This window comes from Molothrus aeneus, chromosome 11, assembly GCF_037042795.1.
Source record: "Molothrus aeneus isolate 106 chromosome 11, BPBGC_Maene_1.0, whole genome shotgun sequence".
NCBI classification, from domain to species: domain Eukaryota; kingdom Metazoa; phylum Chordata; class Aves; order Passeriformes; family Icteridae; genus Molothrus; species Molothrus aeneus.
The window spans coordinates 12,953,273-12,974,036 of record NC_089656.1 but is presented as its reverse complement, the minus strand read 5'-3'; the positions used below and the strand labels follow the sequence as shown (position 1 = coordinate 12,974,036).

The window sequence follows — 20,764 nt, the reverse complement described above, 5'->3', positions numbered from 1 at the left end:
GGCTGAAGGCCCAGATCTGCCCCCGTGGTGCACGCACATGCACACACACATGCACACCCACATTCACACACACTCACACTCTCTCTCTCTCTCTCTCTCACACACACACTCATACACACACAGGCACACACTCGTACACACAGGCACACACACACTTATACACACACAGGCGCACACACACACACACTCACACCCACATTCACACACACACACACTCATACACAGGCACACACTCACAGACACACACTCACACCCACATTCACACACACACACACACACACACACACACACACAGGCACACACTCACGCACACACAGGCACACCCACATTCACACACACACACACACACACACACACACACACACACACACACTCACACCCGGGGCGGCTACGGGAGCTCAGGGCTGCAGCTTACGACGGGCACGGGCCCCTCTGCTTATTCCGGAGCCCCTTAGGCTTCTCCCGGCCCCTCCGGAGGCAGCCGAGCGCGGTTCGAGCCCCCGCCGGGCGCTGTCCAGCACGAACCGCCTGAACGCCGCGCCGGGAGCCGCCCGTCGGCCCGCGCAGCCCCGGGTCCCCGCGCCGGAACCTGCGCCCCGCTCCCCGCGTCCCATCCACACCCATCTCTGAGCCTCTGCCCCTCGCTAAGCAACCCCGGTCCCGGGGGGCCCCTCCCAGGCACGGATCCCTCTGCAACCACCAGCATCTCAAAGCGGCAACCGCTCCCAGCTGAAATCCAGACCCTGAACCAGCGCCCAGGCTCGTTCCGTGATGGCGCCCGCCTCCAACCAGCCCGTCATGTTTGTAGCGGTGGGAGGACGGGATATTTCATTGTATTTTTATTTTTTTTTTTTAATGGGAGGGGGGAGAATAGTCGCACCACGGGGGTACCTCCACATTCCCCGCACCTGCTTTCCTACGGGGTGCATTTACACGAGCCACGGGGATGCTTGGAAGAGACCTTGCGGTGGGGCTCTTCGCTGCTGTTTATTACACAGTTACATCTAATTAAATACAAAAAAAGGGTGTGGGAAGCCCCAGCGAGGAGCAGCGCCGAGTACCAGAGGGAGACTCGGATCCCAGAGCAGGAGAGGTTTGAATGAGATGAATGGCCAAGCTCGTCGTTCATTAATTAAAAGAAGAAGGTACCAGCTCAATAAAAGGGGCTTTCAGCGATAGGGAGCCTTGGTTTAAATCCGCAGAGCCGGCAGATAACACCCCGACATTAAGCTTAAGTGACAGCGGTTCGCTTCACGGGGACATCTGCGCCGAGGGGGAAGGTGGGCTGCCGGCCTCCCTGCCCGGCCGCCGGGGGCGAGGCCGCGGGGCGCCGCTTCAGCACCAGCGGGCCCTGGACAGCGCCGGGAGCGGCGGCGGCCCCGCCGCGCTGTGCCTGCGCGGTCCCCTCAGGTAAACATGGCGCCCGCGGCCCTCGCTCACCTCCGCGAGCCCCCGCCCCGCTCTCCCGCCCCGCACCGCCGCTCGCTCGCTCCCCCCGCGGGACTTACTTCATTTGCTTCACGATGGTGCTTTTTCCCGACTCTCCGGCTCCTGTTGGAAGAGAGATGAGGTGGGATAAGCACGGGGGAAGAGGAGGAGGAGGGGGGCGATGGGGGGCGACCGGCGGGTTCTCACCGAGCAGGAGTAGTTTCACGTCTTTGGCCGCGCTGATCCCGTCCTCCTTCAGGTTCTTCTCGATGGCCTTGCTCCGCTCCAGGGCGGCTCTTTCCTCAGCACTCAGGGTACATCCCATGGCGGCGATGAAAATTTAAAAAAAAAAATGAAAAAAAAAAAAAGGGGGGAGGGGGGATGCAGCCCCCGCCGCCTCGGCTGGCTCCCGCGGGCAGAGAGGAGGAGGCGGCCGGGGGGCAATAAAAGAATTAAAGCAAATGGCCGTGAGGCTCCGGGTAGCACAGCGCCTCCGCGGCGGGGCTCCCGGCTCCCTCCTGCCCCTCTCTCCCCGCGCCCGAGCGCTCAGTGCATCCAGCGGGGCTGCAGCGGGCACGGCGAGCTCTTCCCGGCCGGGAGGCGGAGGCGGAGGCGGGGGAGGAGGTGGAGGAGAAGGAGGAGGAAACGGGTTGGCGGCGGGGGAGGGTGCGTCCCTCTCCCGTGCTCCCGACTGTCGCTGTCCCCTCCTCGGCGGGCGGCGGCGGAGCCGAATGGAGGCGCGGGAGCGGCGGCGGGCGGGCGGGCGGGCGGGAGGGAGGGAGGAGGGAGCGCGGGGGCGCGCCTGGCTGCGCGCTCCCGCCGGCCTCGCCCGTGACGCGCGCGGCTCGCGCATGCTCGGGGCCGCCCCACCCGGGCCCGCGCCCGCTGCCCGCGGCGGGGCCGCCCGCTCGGCACGGGCGGGGGTCGCGGCCCCGGTGCCCGGCCCCTCGCCTGTCCCCGGACGGGAGAGTCCGCGGCTTGGGCTGCTGCCCCCCGTTCCCTGGGACTCAGAGCTGGGGTCTGCCTTGGTGGAGGGTGTAAAGGGGAAGCCGTACGAGGAGTGGCTGAGGGCACTTGGCTTGTTCGCCTGGAGAAGAGACTGAGGGCAGAGCTCATGGTGGGCTGCATCTTCCTCGGGAGGGGCAGTGCAGGGGCAGCACCGATCTCTTCTTGCTGTGACAGGACCCGAGGGAACGTTTGGAGTTGTGCCCCGGGAGAATTAGGCTGGGTATTAGGAAAAGGTTCTTCACCCAGAGCGTGCTTGAGCACTAGAGCTCCCCAGGGCAGTGATCAGAGCTCCAAACCTGGCAGGTTTCAGGAAGCATTTTGTCAAGGCTCTCAGGCACATTGTGTGACTCTTGGGGATGTCCTGTTTAGGGCTGGGAGTTGGACTCGATGATCCTTGTGGGTCGCTTCCATCTCAGGCCATCCCACGATTCTGTAGGAATGGTGCAGTGCAGAGCAGAGTGCTTGGGGCTGTGACAGCAGTGTGTCACCTGGGGCTGTGACAGCAGTGTGTGTCTGTGGGCACTGGGCTCCCCTGGCACTGCCCCAGGCACTGTGGGGCCCCTGGCTCCCCACGTGCCCTGAGGGTCCCCGCAGCTCCTGCACCCACACCCTGCGCCTGCCCTCACCCCACAACGCCATGGATGTGACCTGACCTGCCAGGAGCCCTCTGGGAGCTCCGCACTGTTCAGGGACTTTGATTAACACTTGCAACGTGAATCGTTTACATGCTCCGTGCAAAGCATCAGGTTTCAGCACCATGTTGGATTATGTTTTCCATCAGTGTAATTAACAGATGGTTTGGGTTTTTTGTGCTGCAGTGCGGTCACAGACCTCACCAGATGACCTGCCTTCTTTTCATAACCATTCCAATACATCTAACAATGATTTAAGAATTCTAGTGAATTAAAGTCCCACAATTTTCCTGGCAGGTTTTGCCATTTCACAAGGTTGGAAAAGAGAGAAGAAAACAAGTGTCAACAAGGAAAATAAAATAAATTGAACTTTGTTTAAAATGCTTTCCTACAGGCCCGGACAAGTCACAATATACTCAACTTTAATCCATAACATTGATTGATATGTGACAATCTAGCTATAAAAAGATCTAGAGAGGAAAGAAGTATTGAGCACAGTGAGGTAAAATGCATCAAACTAAAATGAGGATAATCAAGGATTGCTACCTGATCCATAGAAAGGACACCCACCATTTCAGTAAACAAGAAATCTGCAAAGGGAGGTTTGGTTGTTCGGAAGCAGATGTGAATGCTGAGGCTGCTGATTTTGCCTCTAAAAGCCACTCCACCTCTCTGCCAAAAAGCACCCAGCTACAGGAGGCCTGACAGGAAATCCCTGTGCTGTGGGAAGGAAATGCAGGGCTGCCCCACAGGCCTTGGAGAAGGCAGGGGGCTGCTGTTCATGCTGTTGGGTGTGGGTGACCAGTGCTTACACTGTGTGGGTTTTCCACTTGGGACCTCTGCTCACTGCCTCCTCTGTGATTGTCGTACCTGCTCTCCTGAGTTCACCAGATCCCATGTCCAGGACTATTTCCTTAGGGGTAGAAATATAATTTCTGATAGCACTTAGAGTATTTGAAGCATGAAGTCACAGGCACTTTCCTTTCAGGCAGTCATCATCTCCTCCCAGTGCTGTTTCCCATTCCGTCTTCCTCACAGAGCATGTTCTTCCCATTTTCCCTCCTGACTTCTGAAACAAAAGGGAAAAACAGGACATGAGGTTAATGAGGTAAAGAGGGGGTATGAAAGAAAAGCAGACAAAAGAAAGCATAAGGTAACTCAGTGTATTCAATGACCAGTGATATTTACTACACATTTGTGAGTTAACAGGTGCAGTGTATTTGAATTTTGAGTAATTTATTTCTGGAAGTTCAGGGGACTGAGATGGACAAGCAAGCCTACAGCATGTGTTCAGCAGGGAATAAATGGAGATGGGTGTGGTTACAGAGCAGTTCCTGCTCTTTCATATTCACACAAATCTCATGTGTAAAATCAATAGGATCAGAATTTCAATCAATAAGTTTCATTGCAATGGTTCTAGCCAGAGGGAATTACGAAAAGTGCCATATAGAAAAAACACAATGAAGAAATCCAGAGGCAGTGTCCTCATGAGATGGCTGCATTTTCTTCCCGTTTCCTCCAGCAGCTTGCCAGCCTTGGACTCATATTGGGAAACTCTCCAAGGGTTTTACTAAGAGAATTAGTCTTTTGTATCAGCCTCTGGCTACTCGTTATCTGACAAATTTGTAGCCCGAGTCTCCTGCCATGGAGAAAATGATTTCTCTTCTTCTTGACCAGTGTGGAGTCTGCAGTCAGCCCTTTGTCCCATGAATATCCCCATTGCTACACAATAATCTGCTAATTTCTTTCTTAAGGGAAAATCAGAAATTGGCAAGTCTTCTCCTTGCTCTCTCAGCTCTTAGAAAAATTCAGGGGAGCAGCTGTGAAATTGAGCCATTTCTGAGCCATTTTTTTCCTGCTGCTAACTGAGCAGAGCTGGTGGAAACGTTTCTTTCAAAATTTTCTTAGAGGGAAATTTAATTTTTTAAAAATCTGCTTATTCATGGCAGATGAATTTCATGAACATGAAAGAAAAAAGGTTGCCTCCTCCACCAAACAAAATGCATTCCAGCCTACTTGGCTTTTGAGATAAATATATTGGGTTTTGTTGCTGAAAAAGATGTTTCCCTTTTTCAGGAGCTGACAGAAGTCCTCTTTTAATAAAAGAGGACTGGTTGCTGGTAGTAACAACTTCAGATGAAAATAGGCTTCTTTTTTTTCCCCTTGTAAATGAGAGAACCTCTCCATTAAAGGTGGAGAGGAGGAACTTTCTTTCTGGCTATTCCTGCAATTAAACTGTTTCATCAAGGTGCATAAAGAACTCATCTGTTTCTGCTCAGACTGCTCTCTCCCAAACCCAAGAGTCAGCAGTGTATTTTAAGCAGAAGTCTTCATTCTCCTGTATCTGATTTGTGCCTCAGCAAAACCCCGCTTCTTTCTGCAATCAGTTTTCAAACATTGTGCTAGGAAAGTTAATCAGATAGTAATTTCTTTAAGAAGTGAAGGATGGTAACAGAAATAATGGGTGCCATTGAAAAAGACTGTGCCAAAGTGATATTGCAGGGTAGACGACAGCTTTATGATCTCACGTGTGTTGTCTTATCCTGGGTGCTTCCAGACTGGGGACAGATGAGCCTTCCAGCACACATCACCATCAGGGCTCTGCTACCCAGCTCAAGGGCTTGTAGAGTGCTCTGGCCTTCCTCCTAGAATCACAGAACAGTTTGGGGTGGAAGGGACCTTTCAAAGCCATCTAGTCCAACCCCTCCGCAGGGAGCAGGGACAACTTCAACTGGGCCGTGTTGCTCAGAGCCCTCCCCAGTCTTGCCTTGAATGTTTCCAGGAATGGAGCATTCATCACCTCTCTGGGAGCCTGCAGTGTTTCACCCCCCTCAAAAGCAAGCATTTATTCCTTATATCTAATTTAAATCTACCCTCTTCTAGTGTAAAACCATTGTTTCTTTTCTTATTGAAACAGATCTTACTGAAATGTTTGTTCCCACATCTTGCCAGGAGGGTGCAAAGAGGGGTGAGAAAACTCTTCCATGGACCTTGAGAAAGTTTCAGAGCTGCCACAACATTCCCACCACCACACCAGAGGTTGCAGTGGTATTGGAGGGAATACCACATTCGTTCCATCCCTGTAATTAGTTGATATTGCAGGATCAGCACATCCTCAGAGAACTGGTGGGTGGTATGAGGAGGGAGTGGGGCAAGCCCAGAATGATGTGATCATAGGAGGAAAGCTGCAAAGCTTTGCAGCTCATCTTTCCCCTCCTACTTCAGGGTTGCTCTGTCCAATCTATAATCTTATATTCCTTCGGTGTGGTTTTAATGTACATGCTAATGGAACGGCCGCCAATCCCACGGAGAGATAGCGATGCATTCTAGCAGATCTCACCATTAGGAAGTTTTGCCTGGATATTCAGCTTAATTTTTCATTCTTTAAATTGATGTCAATTACCCCCCAGCTAAACCTAGTTATGTAGTGGAAGACAGGTTTAAAATACTGCATGATCTCACTAAATTGGAGAAATGGACAGAAATCAATACAATGAGAAGCAATAAGAACGCCCATAAAGGTTAAGTGGTTGATGGAGGAAGGATTAATGAAATGCACAGATACTAGGTTAAATTGCAAATATCCTTACTTCACTCTTACTCATTCCATACCCCACGAATATGTTCTACTCCAGCAAATCAAATGAGGAATCACCTTAGAATTTGACTAGCGATTTGCAGAAGTAGAGATGACTATTAAGTGAAGAGATGGTCTAGGGTGGATTTGTTGTGTAGAAAATTGGCTATAAGACAAGAATGAGACACCAAGAGTCAAAAAAAAAAAAAAAAGTGATCTGTTGATAATAATATGACCTGCAATATAATTGGTGTCAAGAAGTAAGTTGGACAGCCTGACGAAGTCTAGAGAAATGCAGAAAACCCTTCTTTTGTTGTTAGTTTTTCATGTCTGTCTGGTGGACAATGATAACTACAGTACCTGGGAGTCACTGACAGCTCCTGTCTGGAAATTGGGTGAAGTTTTTGGGCTAGGGCTTATGGGGTTAACACATTTCATGGCAGAGAGATACAACAGCTTGTCTTCAAAGTACTTGGAACTAACCTTAGAAAGTTTCTGTTCAGGTCTGTCATGCCACAGAGACAAGAACGGGATGTATTCTGAGGAAAGTGACAAATGCCAGAGAGAAGATCTGCAGGGGAAGCTGAGGAGAACTGCATGTACCAGGGCTGGAGGAGGTCCTGAGGCTGGTCTGTCTACCAGTCCCAGAAGACAGCAGCTGAGTGGAAGCACTGCTCAGTACTGTGGTTCAAACCAATGATTTCCTGAGGATCCACATCAGTTTCTGCAAAATAAAGTGTTTTTAAATATTAAGTAAAGGTTTCTACTACTTATTGTGAAAAGACATTTATTGTGTGGCTTAAACAGGACATTACCTAAGTTTGCAAAGGGTCCCAAGTTATGGTTACTCAAAGTGAGAAAGCACTTGTCAATAACCCTTAATGTGGTGTGATCTTCTCTCTCTTTTCTGCAATGACTTTCAACTCCCAGCTCTGAGGAGTCTTTGCAGTGTCCATGTTTTCCATTTTTTAATGGTTTAGGGACACATAGTAATTAAAAGACTTGTGGGCCTACAAATAAAAAATCAGAATAGAAATTATTAACTCTTTTGCTGCTGATCATTGAGAGGAAATCAGTACAGATTCCCTCATGGGTATTTTTGTTGTTGGGGACAGGTTTACATAATGATGGGCTATTTTCTTCCCCTTCATCTGATCAGATTTCTGTTTGTATGGTAGTGCAGATATTCGTCCTCTGATGGTGATGGGAGAACCTAATGGAACAGGAATGAAAGCAGGGAAGAAGCCAACATCTATCCTCTTTCCCCAGTAAGAAATATGGAACAGCATGGGTGGTTCAGCAGGTGCACCAGTAACCTTGAAAAGCCACAAAACTGAAGCTATGCAATGTTGTCCTTCAGGCAAGGGTGAAATGGTGCCAAAAATGAGACAGAGAAGCTGCCCCTGGCTTGGAACTTGATGATGACAAGGATCCGTCAGCTCTTTACTATTCCTATTTCCACAACATCAAGGGTGATGATTTAGTAGGAATTAAATTATTCCAGCCACAATCCAGGAGTGCTGGTTAGAGGCAAGGTCTTGATTACTCTGTGTAGGAAAATCAGTCATTGCTTGGTCTTGGTGAAACTGAGCTTAATCTTCTGCATTAAGCATTCAAGCTCAGACATGCAACTGATTGCATGCAAGTGTCATTTCATTCAGCTACTGCCATCAGATGCAGGACTTGGATAGACAATTAAAGCAGTTCCATTTACAGCACTTCAGGAACATTCCTGTTTTTATACAAATGCTATACAGAAACCTTGCAGGTCTCATTCACACAAGTAGTCCTGATGAGTGATCTTATTGAGGAATGCTAATTCAGTCCCTGGAAAGATCAATGTATACTTAAAAGATTCAGACCTCTCAGAAGCTAGGTCCAAGTACAAATATACCATCAGTTACATACAACTCTTGCACTTTTTATCTGAAAAAAGTATCTTTTTTTTTTTTTTTACAGAATTATAATTGTTTTTCTATCAGAAATATCTGTTAAAATATGAAAAGAAGCATTGGGTCTACCAAGTGTTGTTTCAATGTTATGCAGTGCTTCCTGATTCTAAGTACTGATGTGATTCACAAAGGCTGGCTTTAGCTGACAGAGGCTGTAATCAGTGGAGGAAAAGAGACACTCTGGAGGATGAATAACAGGAATCATCTCTCACCTCTGATTTTGAAGAGAGCCTACAGTCTGGCTGTCCTTGGCTGAAGCTAACCTTCGTGAGCATCCCTCACAATGCCCTAAGACAAGGACTTGCTTTCACTGGGAGGGGATGTGGGAGAACAAATTCTGCACATGCAAAACAGGCAGTGGTATTCTGAGAAGGTCATGTTGGGGGAAATGACATCTCGGGCAAGAATGAAACAGTACCTGAAGCAAACTCTGTATTTGGAGGATCAGTGCACTCACTTAATATCAAAATATTGGCTGAATGCTAAACCTGATCCAGGTTCAAAAAGCAGAAGAAAACAGTCCTGTAGAAAAGATCCATCAAAGGTTTTTAAATACAGAGAATGACTGCCTCTGGCTAAAGCTGTCCCCAGGTGGCAGTGCCAGGAGCAGGAGTGCTGGAGGAGAGGCTGCAGTGCTCCCTCCCTCCTGGTGCAGCCTGCACTGGCCATGGAGAGGATCGAGGAGGCTGGGCTGGGCAGCTCCTCAGTCTGCTGTGGTGTGCCACCCTTTCCTACTGAGTTTGGCCAGCAAACACCATGAAATTGCCAAGAGCAGGGTGTTGCCCTGGGAGCTGCTGTTGGCTGTTTCTCATGGCTTCACCAGGCAGCAGTGAAACTCCCCTTGATTTTGGTGATGTCAGAAACTGAGCATCTGGCTAGCTCAAGAGACTTCTACATTAATGACTAAAACATTGAAAAATGCATTGTCACAGCATGAGGAAATCAATTTCTGTAGTAGTCCAGCTTGTCTGAGATATATTTCATTGTTGCCTGGACCAGAAGATCAAAAAATTGGCTGAAAATGCTTATTCTGTGGCTCAAGAAGGGTTTTTCAAATGTGCTGCATGAGTTTCCCGATGTCCTAACACAATTGTTTCCAGGAGGTTTGGGTGCTGGGGTGGGATCTCTGGCAACCTGCATTGATAGTTCACATGAGTATTAAGCTGGCTGCCACTTGATTTCTCAAATTCATGGAACATTGTATTCTTTTCTTCACCTCATTTACTGCTGGAAAACAATTACACTAAATTTTTAAACACCTGTCCAATTCCACCTTGCAGCAGGAGGTGACATGAGACACAGGTAGTCCTATAGTTTGGTGTTCTTTTTTGGGATGAACAGGTCTGTAAATATAAGTTATTAATATCTTGTTGATTTTTTTTTAACCTTTGAAAAAAGTAGATGATCCATTAGCATACACATAAGGATGGCATTTCTTTCTACTCTCTCTCCTTCTCTTTGCTTGATATGAAGAACAAAGTAGGTCAATGAGAAGGGTTTTTTTAAGTACTGAAGATGAATGTGGTAGGACTTACCCTGGATGCAGAACTGGAAGTTGTTTGGAAGAGAGAAAATTCTGGCTGTGTGTAAGTCCACTGCCTTCAACAGGCTGATGCCAAGGTAGAATTAAAATGTGTTTTTGCTAAGAAAGAAAGGATCCTAGCAGTTACTTTTTCTTTCTGATGATAATCAGTGGTCATAGAGGGTTTGGTGTGACAGCTGTAGATCTCTTCTGTCCCAGGGCAGCCCTGACCTGCACAAGCTGAACACCAGAGGCACCTTTTGGAAAGCCACCTGTACTCCTGGCAGGAGGAGGATGGTTCAGGAGGGGTCTCTGACAGCTCAGCACTACAAGTGTTATCAAGCAAATAAAATGTGCCTCCCACACACATCAGCCCTGTCTACTTTAGCATGTGATTACAAAATAATCAAACCAAAGTCCAGCAAGGAACTGAGGATATATCCTGGGCAGTTTTGATGTAAAAAAAGTAGTGAGGTCATTTATTTCCTCCATCCATTGTAGCAAATGGGTCATACTGGCTGGCTGGCTTGGGAATAAATACAGTTTTAATCTCTTAACCAAGTCTACAGGCAATCAGTTTCAGTGAATGCCAGCTAAATGAAGAGCTATAATGGATATATTTGAGGAGAGAAAAATCTGCTTGCAGTGTGGCTGGACTGCTGGGTGAGTGGGTTGCTGGGCTCACCCTCCATTCCTGTGTGCCCAGATGAGCCAGAGGATTTTGCTAGTGATCAGATCATGGTAAGGCTGCACAGTGGTGCACCCCTTGATCACACTGTTCCAGGAGGAGCCCAGGAGGGGTTCTTGGGGTACTTGGTCACCATCCTGAGCCTTCTCTGATGAGCAAGTGGCTTCCCTGGTTGCTGGGTGATGGCAGCACTGAACAGCAGCACAAACACATGCTTGTGTTGCTGGGCTGGTCCAAGGCAGGGGCTGGTAAAGCACAAATCTCTGCCTGTTTTTTCTCTTTCCATGTAAGAAGTTCAGCCCCATGCCTTACTCTTGGGTCCTGGTCTCTGCTTAGCCACTGCAGTGAAACTGCAGTGTGTTTTCCTGTGCAATATAAGAATATAAGACAAAAAGGAAATTAGGCTGTGCATTACTACCAGGAGGGTCACAAAGAGGAGAGGACCCCAAATCCTGGATGCCCTCTGGAAAGTGGCTGCTCTGTTCTTTTCACAATTTCTGTTACAGTGTTGTGGATAAATGCATCCCAAGTCCTCAAGCATTTGCTCAAGTTGCAGTAACAGGGAACATTGCAGGGAAGAGAACAGGGCACTGAACCCTTAAGTATATAGAGTTATCAAGTGGTATCTAAATTCCTTGGGTTATGACCATAGCAGGACATGTAGGTCCCTACTGTCTCCCTCCTAAAATCTCCCTCTTGTTCCACTAGACGCACAGGAAAAATGATGAAGTGCGTCTGAATAATTTTTGTGATTGTATGGGGCAGATGGAAGTCTAACAAAATTCATTACTTTATAGAAAGAAGTGAAAAAGCCTTATCTGAAGAAAATCTGAACCTGTAAAAATCTCAGGTGTCTGAGAGCCTTCTCAAGACCATGTTTTACATTTCCTCTTTTCGGTCTATGATGTTTTGTCAACTGGATTTTTTCTCCTTCTCTCTTAACTGCCTTTCCTCATTTCATTCCACACTGCTATTCCCAGGGTATTTTTCTTGCTCAAATTCCTGCTCCCTTTTAGAGAGCATGGGGGTAGCTGGGAAGATGTCTGTGAGTCACAGATAAACAGTCTCCACTGTGAGTAACTATTTCAGATCTTGCCATGCAATGACACAGGGTGCTGTCAGTGCCTGTTAAAGAGAAACCCTCCTTTGGGAGCATGTCCTTGCTGATCAGGAAGTTTTATCTTCCAAATACCTTTTAACCCACACTTGAGTCTGCGTTTGCTTGTCTCAAGACAAAACTCAGTGTCTGCTGTTGGTGGTGCCAAGGTGAGGTGACGTGAGCCCGTGGGTAGGGGTGCCCTGCTCTGGCTTTGCTGCTCTCTGCACTGCCAGGAAGCTCTCTGAGGGTGGTTGGACACGGTTTATTTGCACAAGGCTGGGTGCTGCAAGAATTACGCTTGTGTGACTTCAGCTAAGAGCAGAGCAGATCCTGGCAGGGGGATGTGTTCCCCCACTCTGCGTTTGAGTGGGAGATTCTGGGAAAACTGTCATTATTTGGAGCAATATCAGCACGCTTGGTAGTGATCCCCCAGCCTCCCTCCATGCCTGTGTGACAGCCTGAAAAATGTTCTTTCTCATGTGACACTGCTCTGGGGCCAGATCCAGGGAGCAGGAGGTGCCCAAGGCCTCCTCTTTGGGTTTCCCAAGGGGTGCTTCTTCTGGGACCACTTGGCATGATGAAATGAAGAGCTGCAGGTCTGTGGCATGCTGCCCATGTTCCCATGGCTGTGGCATTTCAGGAAGGTGCATCAGGATCTGCTTTGCAAATTCTGCTTGCCAGGAGATCTTCCCTGTTGATGTCCCCGTGGTGGTGGCCCTGGGTGGGCACCATGTGAGAGCAGAGCTGTTGTTTCCTACTGGCAAAGAGCAACTGAGGCAGCTCCAGTCTGTGCAGTGCCTTTGCTGATACAGACACTTTTGCTTTTCCCCTGTGACAGGACAATCTTACCTTGGTTTGCTTGGCTTTATTGGGAGAAACAAGCTGAAGGGGTAGGAGTTATCTGAAACTCCCACTCATCTGCCTGGTACATTGCTTCTCTTGCAGAATATTTAGCTTTCAGGCCATGGAGACTGCATCAAGCTTCATCAGCTGATGTTGAATGTTTTTGAAGTTTCAATTGCTTCCTTGCCCGAGATGGAGCTATCATTTTTATTGCTTTGGTTGCTTAGGCAGGGAAAGGGAAAGATGAACAAATCAGTACAGCCCTCTTGAATTAGGATTGATTTTCATGAATTCTTCTTGTTGATTTTGAAACACAATTGTTTCTAAAACATTTAATTGATTGAGGTTTTTTCTTTCTCCATTCTTTTCAGCAGCATTTGTCCTCAGCCATTTGCCACTGCTGGGAGAGGAAAAAAAAGAAAATAAGCTCTGTGTGAGATCAAGATTTCAACGCATTACACACCAAAACATTTGTTGCTATTTACTTTTAAAAGTGCCCTTCTGAGGCTGCACGGCTACAGCTGCCATCTGTTCGGGATTACGCTTTGGAACTCCTGGTTTCTCTGCAAACCTCCTGCCTGGTGCTGCTCTGTTGGCAGAGGGAAGAGGTGCTGGGGACAGGGCTGGCTGCAGGGGAGCAGCACCTTCACAGCTGGATCTCGTCAGGAGACCACCAAGATGGAAGATTGCAGTTCATGAAGGCGACTCCAGAGTGTTTTTTCCAAGATTCAGTGAGATATTCATTAGGTGCTTGTTGAAACTCCAGAGAGGGCCATGCCAGGAGTGCTGCTGTTAATCTCCTCTGTTTAGTCAGGCAGCAGGGGGATGTGGCCAGAGTGTGCCTGGGCCCCTGGAAAAGCCTCTGCCCAGCTCCGATTCTGAGCTGTGTCATGTGGTGGCAGAACAGAGTTTTTCAAGGTGTGGGGAAAAACATCACCCCTGAAGCGGCAGGAGCATAACTGTGTCCTGGAGTCCATCTCTTAGGCAGGGTAACTGCGTGCTGGAAATCCCTCACAAGTGTGTGACAGCATGAAAAATGCTTTTTCTCAAACAAGCAAATGTGCACATCAGCTGGTGAATCAACTGAGGGAGGTTTTCTTTAGCAGCCAGTGCAGGCTGTGTTTAGATCTGTGTTTTGGGAATAAAGTGCTTTTCCAGTACAAGAAACATGAGTTTTCATTGTGGTGTTGTCTTTTGCTCTGTTTTCCAAGACAGGTTTGTGGATTAGGTCTAAGCAAATTCTCTGGGATTCGTTTGGCAAGGAAAATGATGGAGCTCCTGTTGCCAGATGTGCAGGCCCTGCTCTGAACTCACAATTTGCAATGGCTCCAAGAGCCTTCACTAGTCCCTCCAGGTGGCTGGAAGCTGGAGAGTCCCAGTGACCAGCCACAAACCCAGTGGGGATGCTGGCACAACATTTTCCTCCCTGCTTGGGTCTTGCTTACAAGCTCTGATGGCAACTGATGCTAATTATTGACCTAACAGTTGTCACCTTTGTGGCTGTAACTCCTCTCTACATGTCCCTGTATCCTTAGCCCATCCCAGCTCCGACATCACTGATGTGACAAATGGTTAAACTACACAGGAGCCTGAAGATGGGTCTGTGTTTACCAGCTTGCAAATCAACAAAATGATGTAATAAAGGCTGAAGCAGGGTATTGCTTGAGCCTGCATCAGGGAATTCTGCCTGCCTGAAAGGGACTTGCTTTTTGCAACATGGGCTTCTGAGGCCAACTTGATGAAATTGCTCAGAGACATGAAAAACACTCTGAGCAGTGTTTTTCACAAGTATTCAGCAAACAAGAATTCTTCTTGTGCCAGCGCTGTGCATATGAAGGAAACTTGTTTCTCTGGGCCAGATTCTGGATGATATTTTTTTGCATTTTTTGTCTTGTGGGCTTGGATATCTGGGGAAGGTCTCAATTATGAAGAATACAATAATGCTGTTCCTCTGAGTCCCCAGTATGTGCTCTGAGTCCCCAATACACTTTTGCTACAGAGGCTAAATGGATCTGCTTTTCTAGATAGTCTTTTACTCAGATTTATAATTACAGCTAGAAATAATAAATTTTTTAGAAACTGACAGACTTTAACCTCCCAAGTGGTGAACAGTTTTTAAAAATTGCCCTGGTGCTTCTCAGTGACTTGAGTAAATTAGAGAAATGGATCCTCTCGTGTGCTTCTCCTCTATTTACTTACACTTCTGCTGCCCAGAAATTATTTGCACAGCTACTGAAGAGGCAAGCCAAGACAGCATCCCTGTTTATAGCATCACTGCCATTTGGAGGATCTATTCTTGCTTTGGGTCACCCTGGCCATGCAAACTCCAGCCCCCAGAGCAGCACAGTGAGGTCAGTGCTGGCAGTTGGCATTCCTCAGCCAGCCCAGGGAAGAGGGTTTGGGAGAAATTAGTGTGGTTCTGTGGCTTGATTCTCAGCTTTCAGTGGTAAGGAGCTGCTCTACATTTGGTGTGCACAGTGCAGCTGCTCCAGCAGAGCCCTGGGATGGTCTCATCCAGTTATTTGTGCTTCACATCCCAGATTTTTATGGGCTTATCAGTAGTCACTTTACATAAGCAAGGTGGAAACATATGCAAGGTTAGCTGTGCAGAGGTTTTGCACTTGCTGGACCATGCTGACTCAGAAGAAAGTTTGTATGAACCTGGTGCCAGGTTTGTGACGAGCTGGGGATGGGGAGGAATTTCTTTGCTCTTTAAGTGGCCAGATAGGCTGTGCAGTGATATGCAAGCATTTAGCAGGTCTATTCTGTAACTAAACTACATGTTAGACCTTTTCATTTCCTCTAGGAATGTTCTTTCCTTTTCCCCCCTTGGTATCTGTGTCAATCGGATCTGGACTGAAATCGTGCCAGTGCTTTTCCAGATAATATCACCAAATGCAGGGGAAAGGAATAATGCACTTCCTGGATGGGTCCCTGGGGGCTTGCAGGGCTTCTGGTGACCGCAGAGATTCTGGCTGTGGGCAGAGAATGAGGCAAGAAGCATCTGGACAGCACTGGGCTGGGAAGGCAGTGGCCAATTTTTTCTTGGACTAATCACATCAGGCAATGCAGCCAGCAGCTAACTGTGTCACGAAGAATGTAAAATATTGGCAACATCCCAGGCCTTTCCATTAGGGCTGGATTTCCCATCTCATCTCCCTCCTTCCTCAAAACCGTGTTGATGCTGTTTTTCCTTGAAGAATTAAAGTATGTCAGATTCTGGCTTCTGTCAGGTCACAGTGTTGTCAACTCAGGCATCCTGCCACAGCCCAGTAGAGTCTCAGGGACTCTGCTCCCTAAGGTTACAAAATCAAGGCTTGAATTGTAATAGAGAATGAATCTTTTCAGATTTGCCTTTAGCCCGTGCAATTCTGACCATCTCCATATTCATATTGTAAGTGGGTTTTATAAATTTGCTGGAAAAAGCAAGGGATAGTTTGTATTCTCCTGGCTGGAAAGCAACATTTTTTAACCCTTTAGGTCTGATACCTGTGGCTGGAGGGAGTGGGATTGGCTTTTGCTGAAGGCTGGGGTTAAATTTGAGAGGTGTGGAGGCTGAGACGTAAGTGTGACCTTTCCCTGCCCAGGTTTCCAGCACTCCAAGGCTGACCAGAATCGTGGTTTGCAGCCTCTCCAGTGCTGGAAGGCTGGGCTGGCAGACCCTACCCAGGGTTTTCACAGAGCTGCCTGCAGCACTCAGTCCCAGCATCAGCAGCATGTTCAGATTCAGAGCTGCTTTTCCACTGCCGCCGCTTGCCTGAGCCCAGGACTCAGCAACTCTTTGGACACAGATCAAAGGCTTCATCAGAGAACGGGGGAGCTGCTGCTCCTGCTTGGTCTGCAATCAAAAAGGCACAACCCATCAGCAGCTCTTGTTGACAGGACACGCAGGGCAGTGAATCCCTTCTTTCTTCCAATGCTTCAGAGGTGGTTTTGATTTTCGGATGCGTGATTGTGTTCCTCGGCTGTCAGGCTGTGTTTAATTATTTAATTAGTCATGCAAATTTCGCTGGCATTTTTGTACATCCAAGTTGTTACTCTAGCAATTAAAAGGCTGCTTTGATGAGCTCCTCTCACAGTGCGTGGTGCAGCAGAGCCTGCTCAGCAAGGTTTGGATGGGGTGGGTGGTGCAGTGATGAAGGAGATTTGCTTTCTGGCTCATTGAAGGACCATCAGGGCTACAGAGAGGAGAGGTCTGCTCCTGGCAGTGGAAGAGTGGTGATCTCCAGACCTTGGGAAGCTGAAGATACCAAGCAATAGCTAGTCTTTGTTGGAGTAAAATGTAGGCCTGGGGCACTGCATGAACTCACCACTTCAGTGTTACTGGTGGCAGTAAAAGTCCCCTGGAGTCCCTCAGAGGATGCATCATCAACCACACATCTAAGCAGAAACCTCCCAGTTTCCCCTCTCAGCCTCACAGGGAATCAACAGGAGGAAACTTTTGGGCAATGAGCTCCTCCGAAAGAGAAATATCCAGTGCCATGTTCAGTGGTGCCTTCAGACCAAATTGCACATATTGTGTAAATTGGACAAAAACTGCCCAATGTAACTGGAAGAATGAGTCCTCAGGCTTGTGTGATGGGGGCAATTATTCTCTTGAGGGTATGTGTATGATATGTGCTGAGCTAAGAAGCAGCATCTGTAGGTTCCTCCTCTGCCAGAGGAACTGGTGTGAGCAGGAATAGTTTCCAGTGGCCCATGTGAGCACTGTGGGAAGGGAGGTGGGGATGCTGTCAGTGTGTGGGAGTGGCTCATCTTATGGAGTGTAAGTGACTTCTGTAGATGGGTCCAAGTTTTATGACCCTACAAAGCCTTGAGGGTAAAAACATGTTTTGTTGGCTTTGGAATGGCAGGAGAACCCCTTGGGACAGAGAGTGCCTGGAGGGCACAGCCTGGTGTCATGCTGGGAACTTTCATTCAAACCAGCATTGGTGGGCTTGAAGTGAGCTCAAAAGCTTTGATTGTTGGCTCTTTGGAAATCCATTTATCCTGCCAATCACCCTCCTAAAATTAGGTTTCATTTCTCAGCCCTTAATTGTTTTACTTTGTCAAACATTGTTTGATGGGAAATCAATCTTAGTGGTTTTGCTATTGCTTTCTCAAGGAGGCCTCCCCTTTCTCCAACTTATTCCATTAATATTTATTGCACTGGAAGGTAGGATCCTGAATTAAAGTTTCTATTATTTCCCCATCTCCCTGCTGCTTTCTCTGTACTTTTGATCAGCGTTCAAGTTGCTTTGACTCTATAAATTCATTGCCCTACATTTTCTCTTGCAGCCTCTAAGCTGCAGCTGTATTTTGCTTGCAGGTCTCCTGAATCCACATCTCCTTAGTGTTGTCTTCTTCCAGCCTCTCCTGTCTCTGACTCTTTTAGATCACTGTAAGGATCTAAAAGCTGCTTTAAGACCTTGTTGCTCACCTCTGCAATTAATGCAGCATTTCAGCCCTGTGTCTGTCAGTGCTGGGGGCAAACTGGGGATTTCATGTTGGAGGTGGTGAGGAAGTTCTGCACTGGACAGGCAGTAACTTCACACTATCCTAGCCAGGCATGGTCACCACTGGGCTGGCACCAAGGCTGCTGTGTCTCTGTGGGGGCCTGGCCTGTTGTGCCAAAGCCAAATGTGGATAAAGGGAGCTGGGGAGGCAGCTCTGCTGGCATGGAGCTGGTATGGATGCTTCAGCATGTGAGCAGCCACTTTGTGCCTCTCTGCCAGGGAGGTGCTTGATTACTCTCACTGAGAATGAGACTTCCTTCCTCCTGGAAATCCTGCCTGGGAAAGCAGAGGAATGAGTTACATGAATCTGCTGGGAAAATTCACAGAATAGAAAAATACTGTTTCTGCCTGTTGGAGCCAAACAATTCAGGGGCCCAGTGGTGGGCACTGGAATGGGCTTGGCAGGATGGGCTCTGCCCCAGAAGCTGCATCCCTGGATGAGCAGAGCTCTGCAGTGCCAGGGCTGGGAGGGGAAGCTCCCCAAAGGCAGAGTTCATCCAGACCCAGCCTCTGCCTTTTGGGGCAGGGGAGTAGAAAAGGTGCACTGGAGGGAGAATGGGCTGTCGTATTAAAATAGCAAATGGCTTTTGTAAGCTGGCTTACAGAGGAAAGAGGGTGTTGGCTGGCAGCACATGAGCTTGGCTTTTCTCCTCTCCCAGCCAGCAGCCAGAGGGTGGCTGCTCGTGCACTGCAGCTCACTGGCAGCACGTGAGTGACGTGAAGTGGCTTTGTCCCCACCTTCTCTCATCATCCCACACTCCAAATTCCCCTACAGTCCCTGCACCCCCAGGGGTGCTCTGGCCATCCTGCAGCCCTCAAGGAGGGGATGCTGTCACCCAGAAGCCTGGGAACACTACAGGGCTCCCAGCACATGGGGCAACATGTTGCAATGAAATAACATTTTATATTTCATTAATAAAGAACAAAAGATCCTCTGTTACATGGGGCCAAGTACCAGATCACTTAGTAACTGAGCATAGACCAAGCACAAGAAGAGAGGGAAAAGGAATAATTCAGCAATAGTTTAGCAGTAAATTATTATTAATTTATGTTTATGGCTGGTTCCCACATCAGCACGTGGGTCAGGGTGGGATGTGCCCTGTGTGCTGTGTTTGGCAGAGGAGCAGGACCCAGTCCCAGCACAGGGCTCTCCTGCACACTCTGGCAGCAAAACAAACATTAAAAAAAGGAACTTTGGGAAAGTCCTGGAGGGAGATGGTGTTTGTGCAGCTCAGTGAACCACTGAAGGCTGCATGGATGGAAAACCAGGACAGGAAGAAAACACTGACATTAGAGTCAAGAAGACACCTACTTCTGTACCAACTTGCTCAGCCCTGGCTGTATTAAAAAACCATTTTCTTCCCACCTGTCTCAGAGCTAAAACCCCAACCTCGAGGTGACAACATGCCCCACTTGCCCTGTGGCTGAGGGTGGGACCTGGTCCTTCGGGGTGATGTGCAGGACCTTTCCCTCCCATGCTGGATGCAGAGGGCACATCTCCTCTGAGGAGCCTCCCCAGCTCAGCCCTGGGCAGCACTCAGGGCAGCTCAGGGTTCAGCCCCTTGGTTTGCTGATCAGGGCCTCGCTTTTGGCTGCTGCCACTTCCTGCAGCTCATTGTCTGGCCACGCTTCCTTCCTGCCCAGTCCAACGCTGCTGAGGGAGTGGGATCCCCTGGCTGGGGAATGAGGGATTATGCTCCCAAGTGCCACTTCACCCCCATCTTCAGCACATTCCCTTCCCCATCCTGCCACAGCAGCCATTTCCAAGGAGAAGTAAGGCTACCGAGGAGGGGAGAGATTCTCCCTCCCTGCCTCTCCTCTTCCAATCCTTAGATCCACCGAGCTCTCAAAACTCACCACCACCTTCTGAAACTTATCCGAAAATCACAAGCTAAGTTGTGGCACCATCTGGGAGAAGCCTGCTAGGATGCCCTGACCAAAGTGTCTCATCTTGGCAACCTCCTGGTTTTAGGCTCTGATTATGTAGAAATGGGTGTTTAGGAGAAAATGTTCTTCAAAGGCTTTTGTGTCTTATGGAAATGGAGAGATAAACAGAAATTACTTTGAATGTGCTGAATAAATGAGGGATGAAATCTGGCTTGGTCCAGCTGGTAGTGGTTTTATGCAGAACACAGTCTAGCTCATTGTTGGACACCTAGACTTTGCTTAACTTCAGATTTACAGAAAATAATTTTAGTCCCAACAGTGTGTGTTAAATTAAAATGTGTCCCAACAGTCATTCAGTCCCATCTGCAAAAGGAATTGTACCTTTCCCAAGGCCAAACAGATCTCATTTGTGCTTCATTTGTTCAGCCCATTTGTGTTTCTTCTTTGTGTTGCTTCCTTTCAGCACTGTTTGAATAAACCAGAGCTGAATTATATCCTGGAAAGAATGCAATTGGTCAGTGGAAATGAGGAGCAGAAGTGGATTATTTGGATAAATATTCATTCCTAGAGGCTTTTGGAGGTAGCAGAGCTTCCAGGGAAGCACATGGCAAGGTGGAGGACAGAGTGTGGGCT

General features: G+C 48.3%; 1 protein-coding gene and 1 long non-coding RNA gene across 3 annotated transcripts in view; one reads left to right on the top strand and one right to left on the bottom strand.

The window, feature by feature from the left end:
- The window catches only part of GNAO1 (G protein subunit alpha o1), a 141,350-nt gene extending 139,172 nt beyond the window's left edge, over positions 1-2,178 (bottom strand). The window contains exons 1-2 of one of the 2 annotated variants that reach the window (XM_066557214.1): positions 1,636-2,178; positions 1,509-1,551 (exon numbers count right to left, since the gene is read on the bottom strand). In XM_066557214.1, the coding sequence (XP_066413311.1) occupies positions 1,509-1,551; positions 1,636-1,753 (161 nt within the window). In that variant the 5' untranslated portion in view covers positions 1,754-2,178. The remainder of the gene's footprint in view (positions 1-1,508; positions 1,552-1,635) is intronic. The other variant, XM_066557212.1, reaches the window with a different exon arrangement.
- On the top strand, positions 1,416-13,916 carry LOC136561087 (uncharacterized). Its single transcript, XR_010784299.1, has 2 exons — positions 1,416-1,570; positions 13,124-13,916. It is a non-coding gene; the product is annotated as an uncharacterized lncRNA (long non-coding RNA).
- Positions 13,917-20,764: the final 6,848 nt, after the last annotated feature.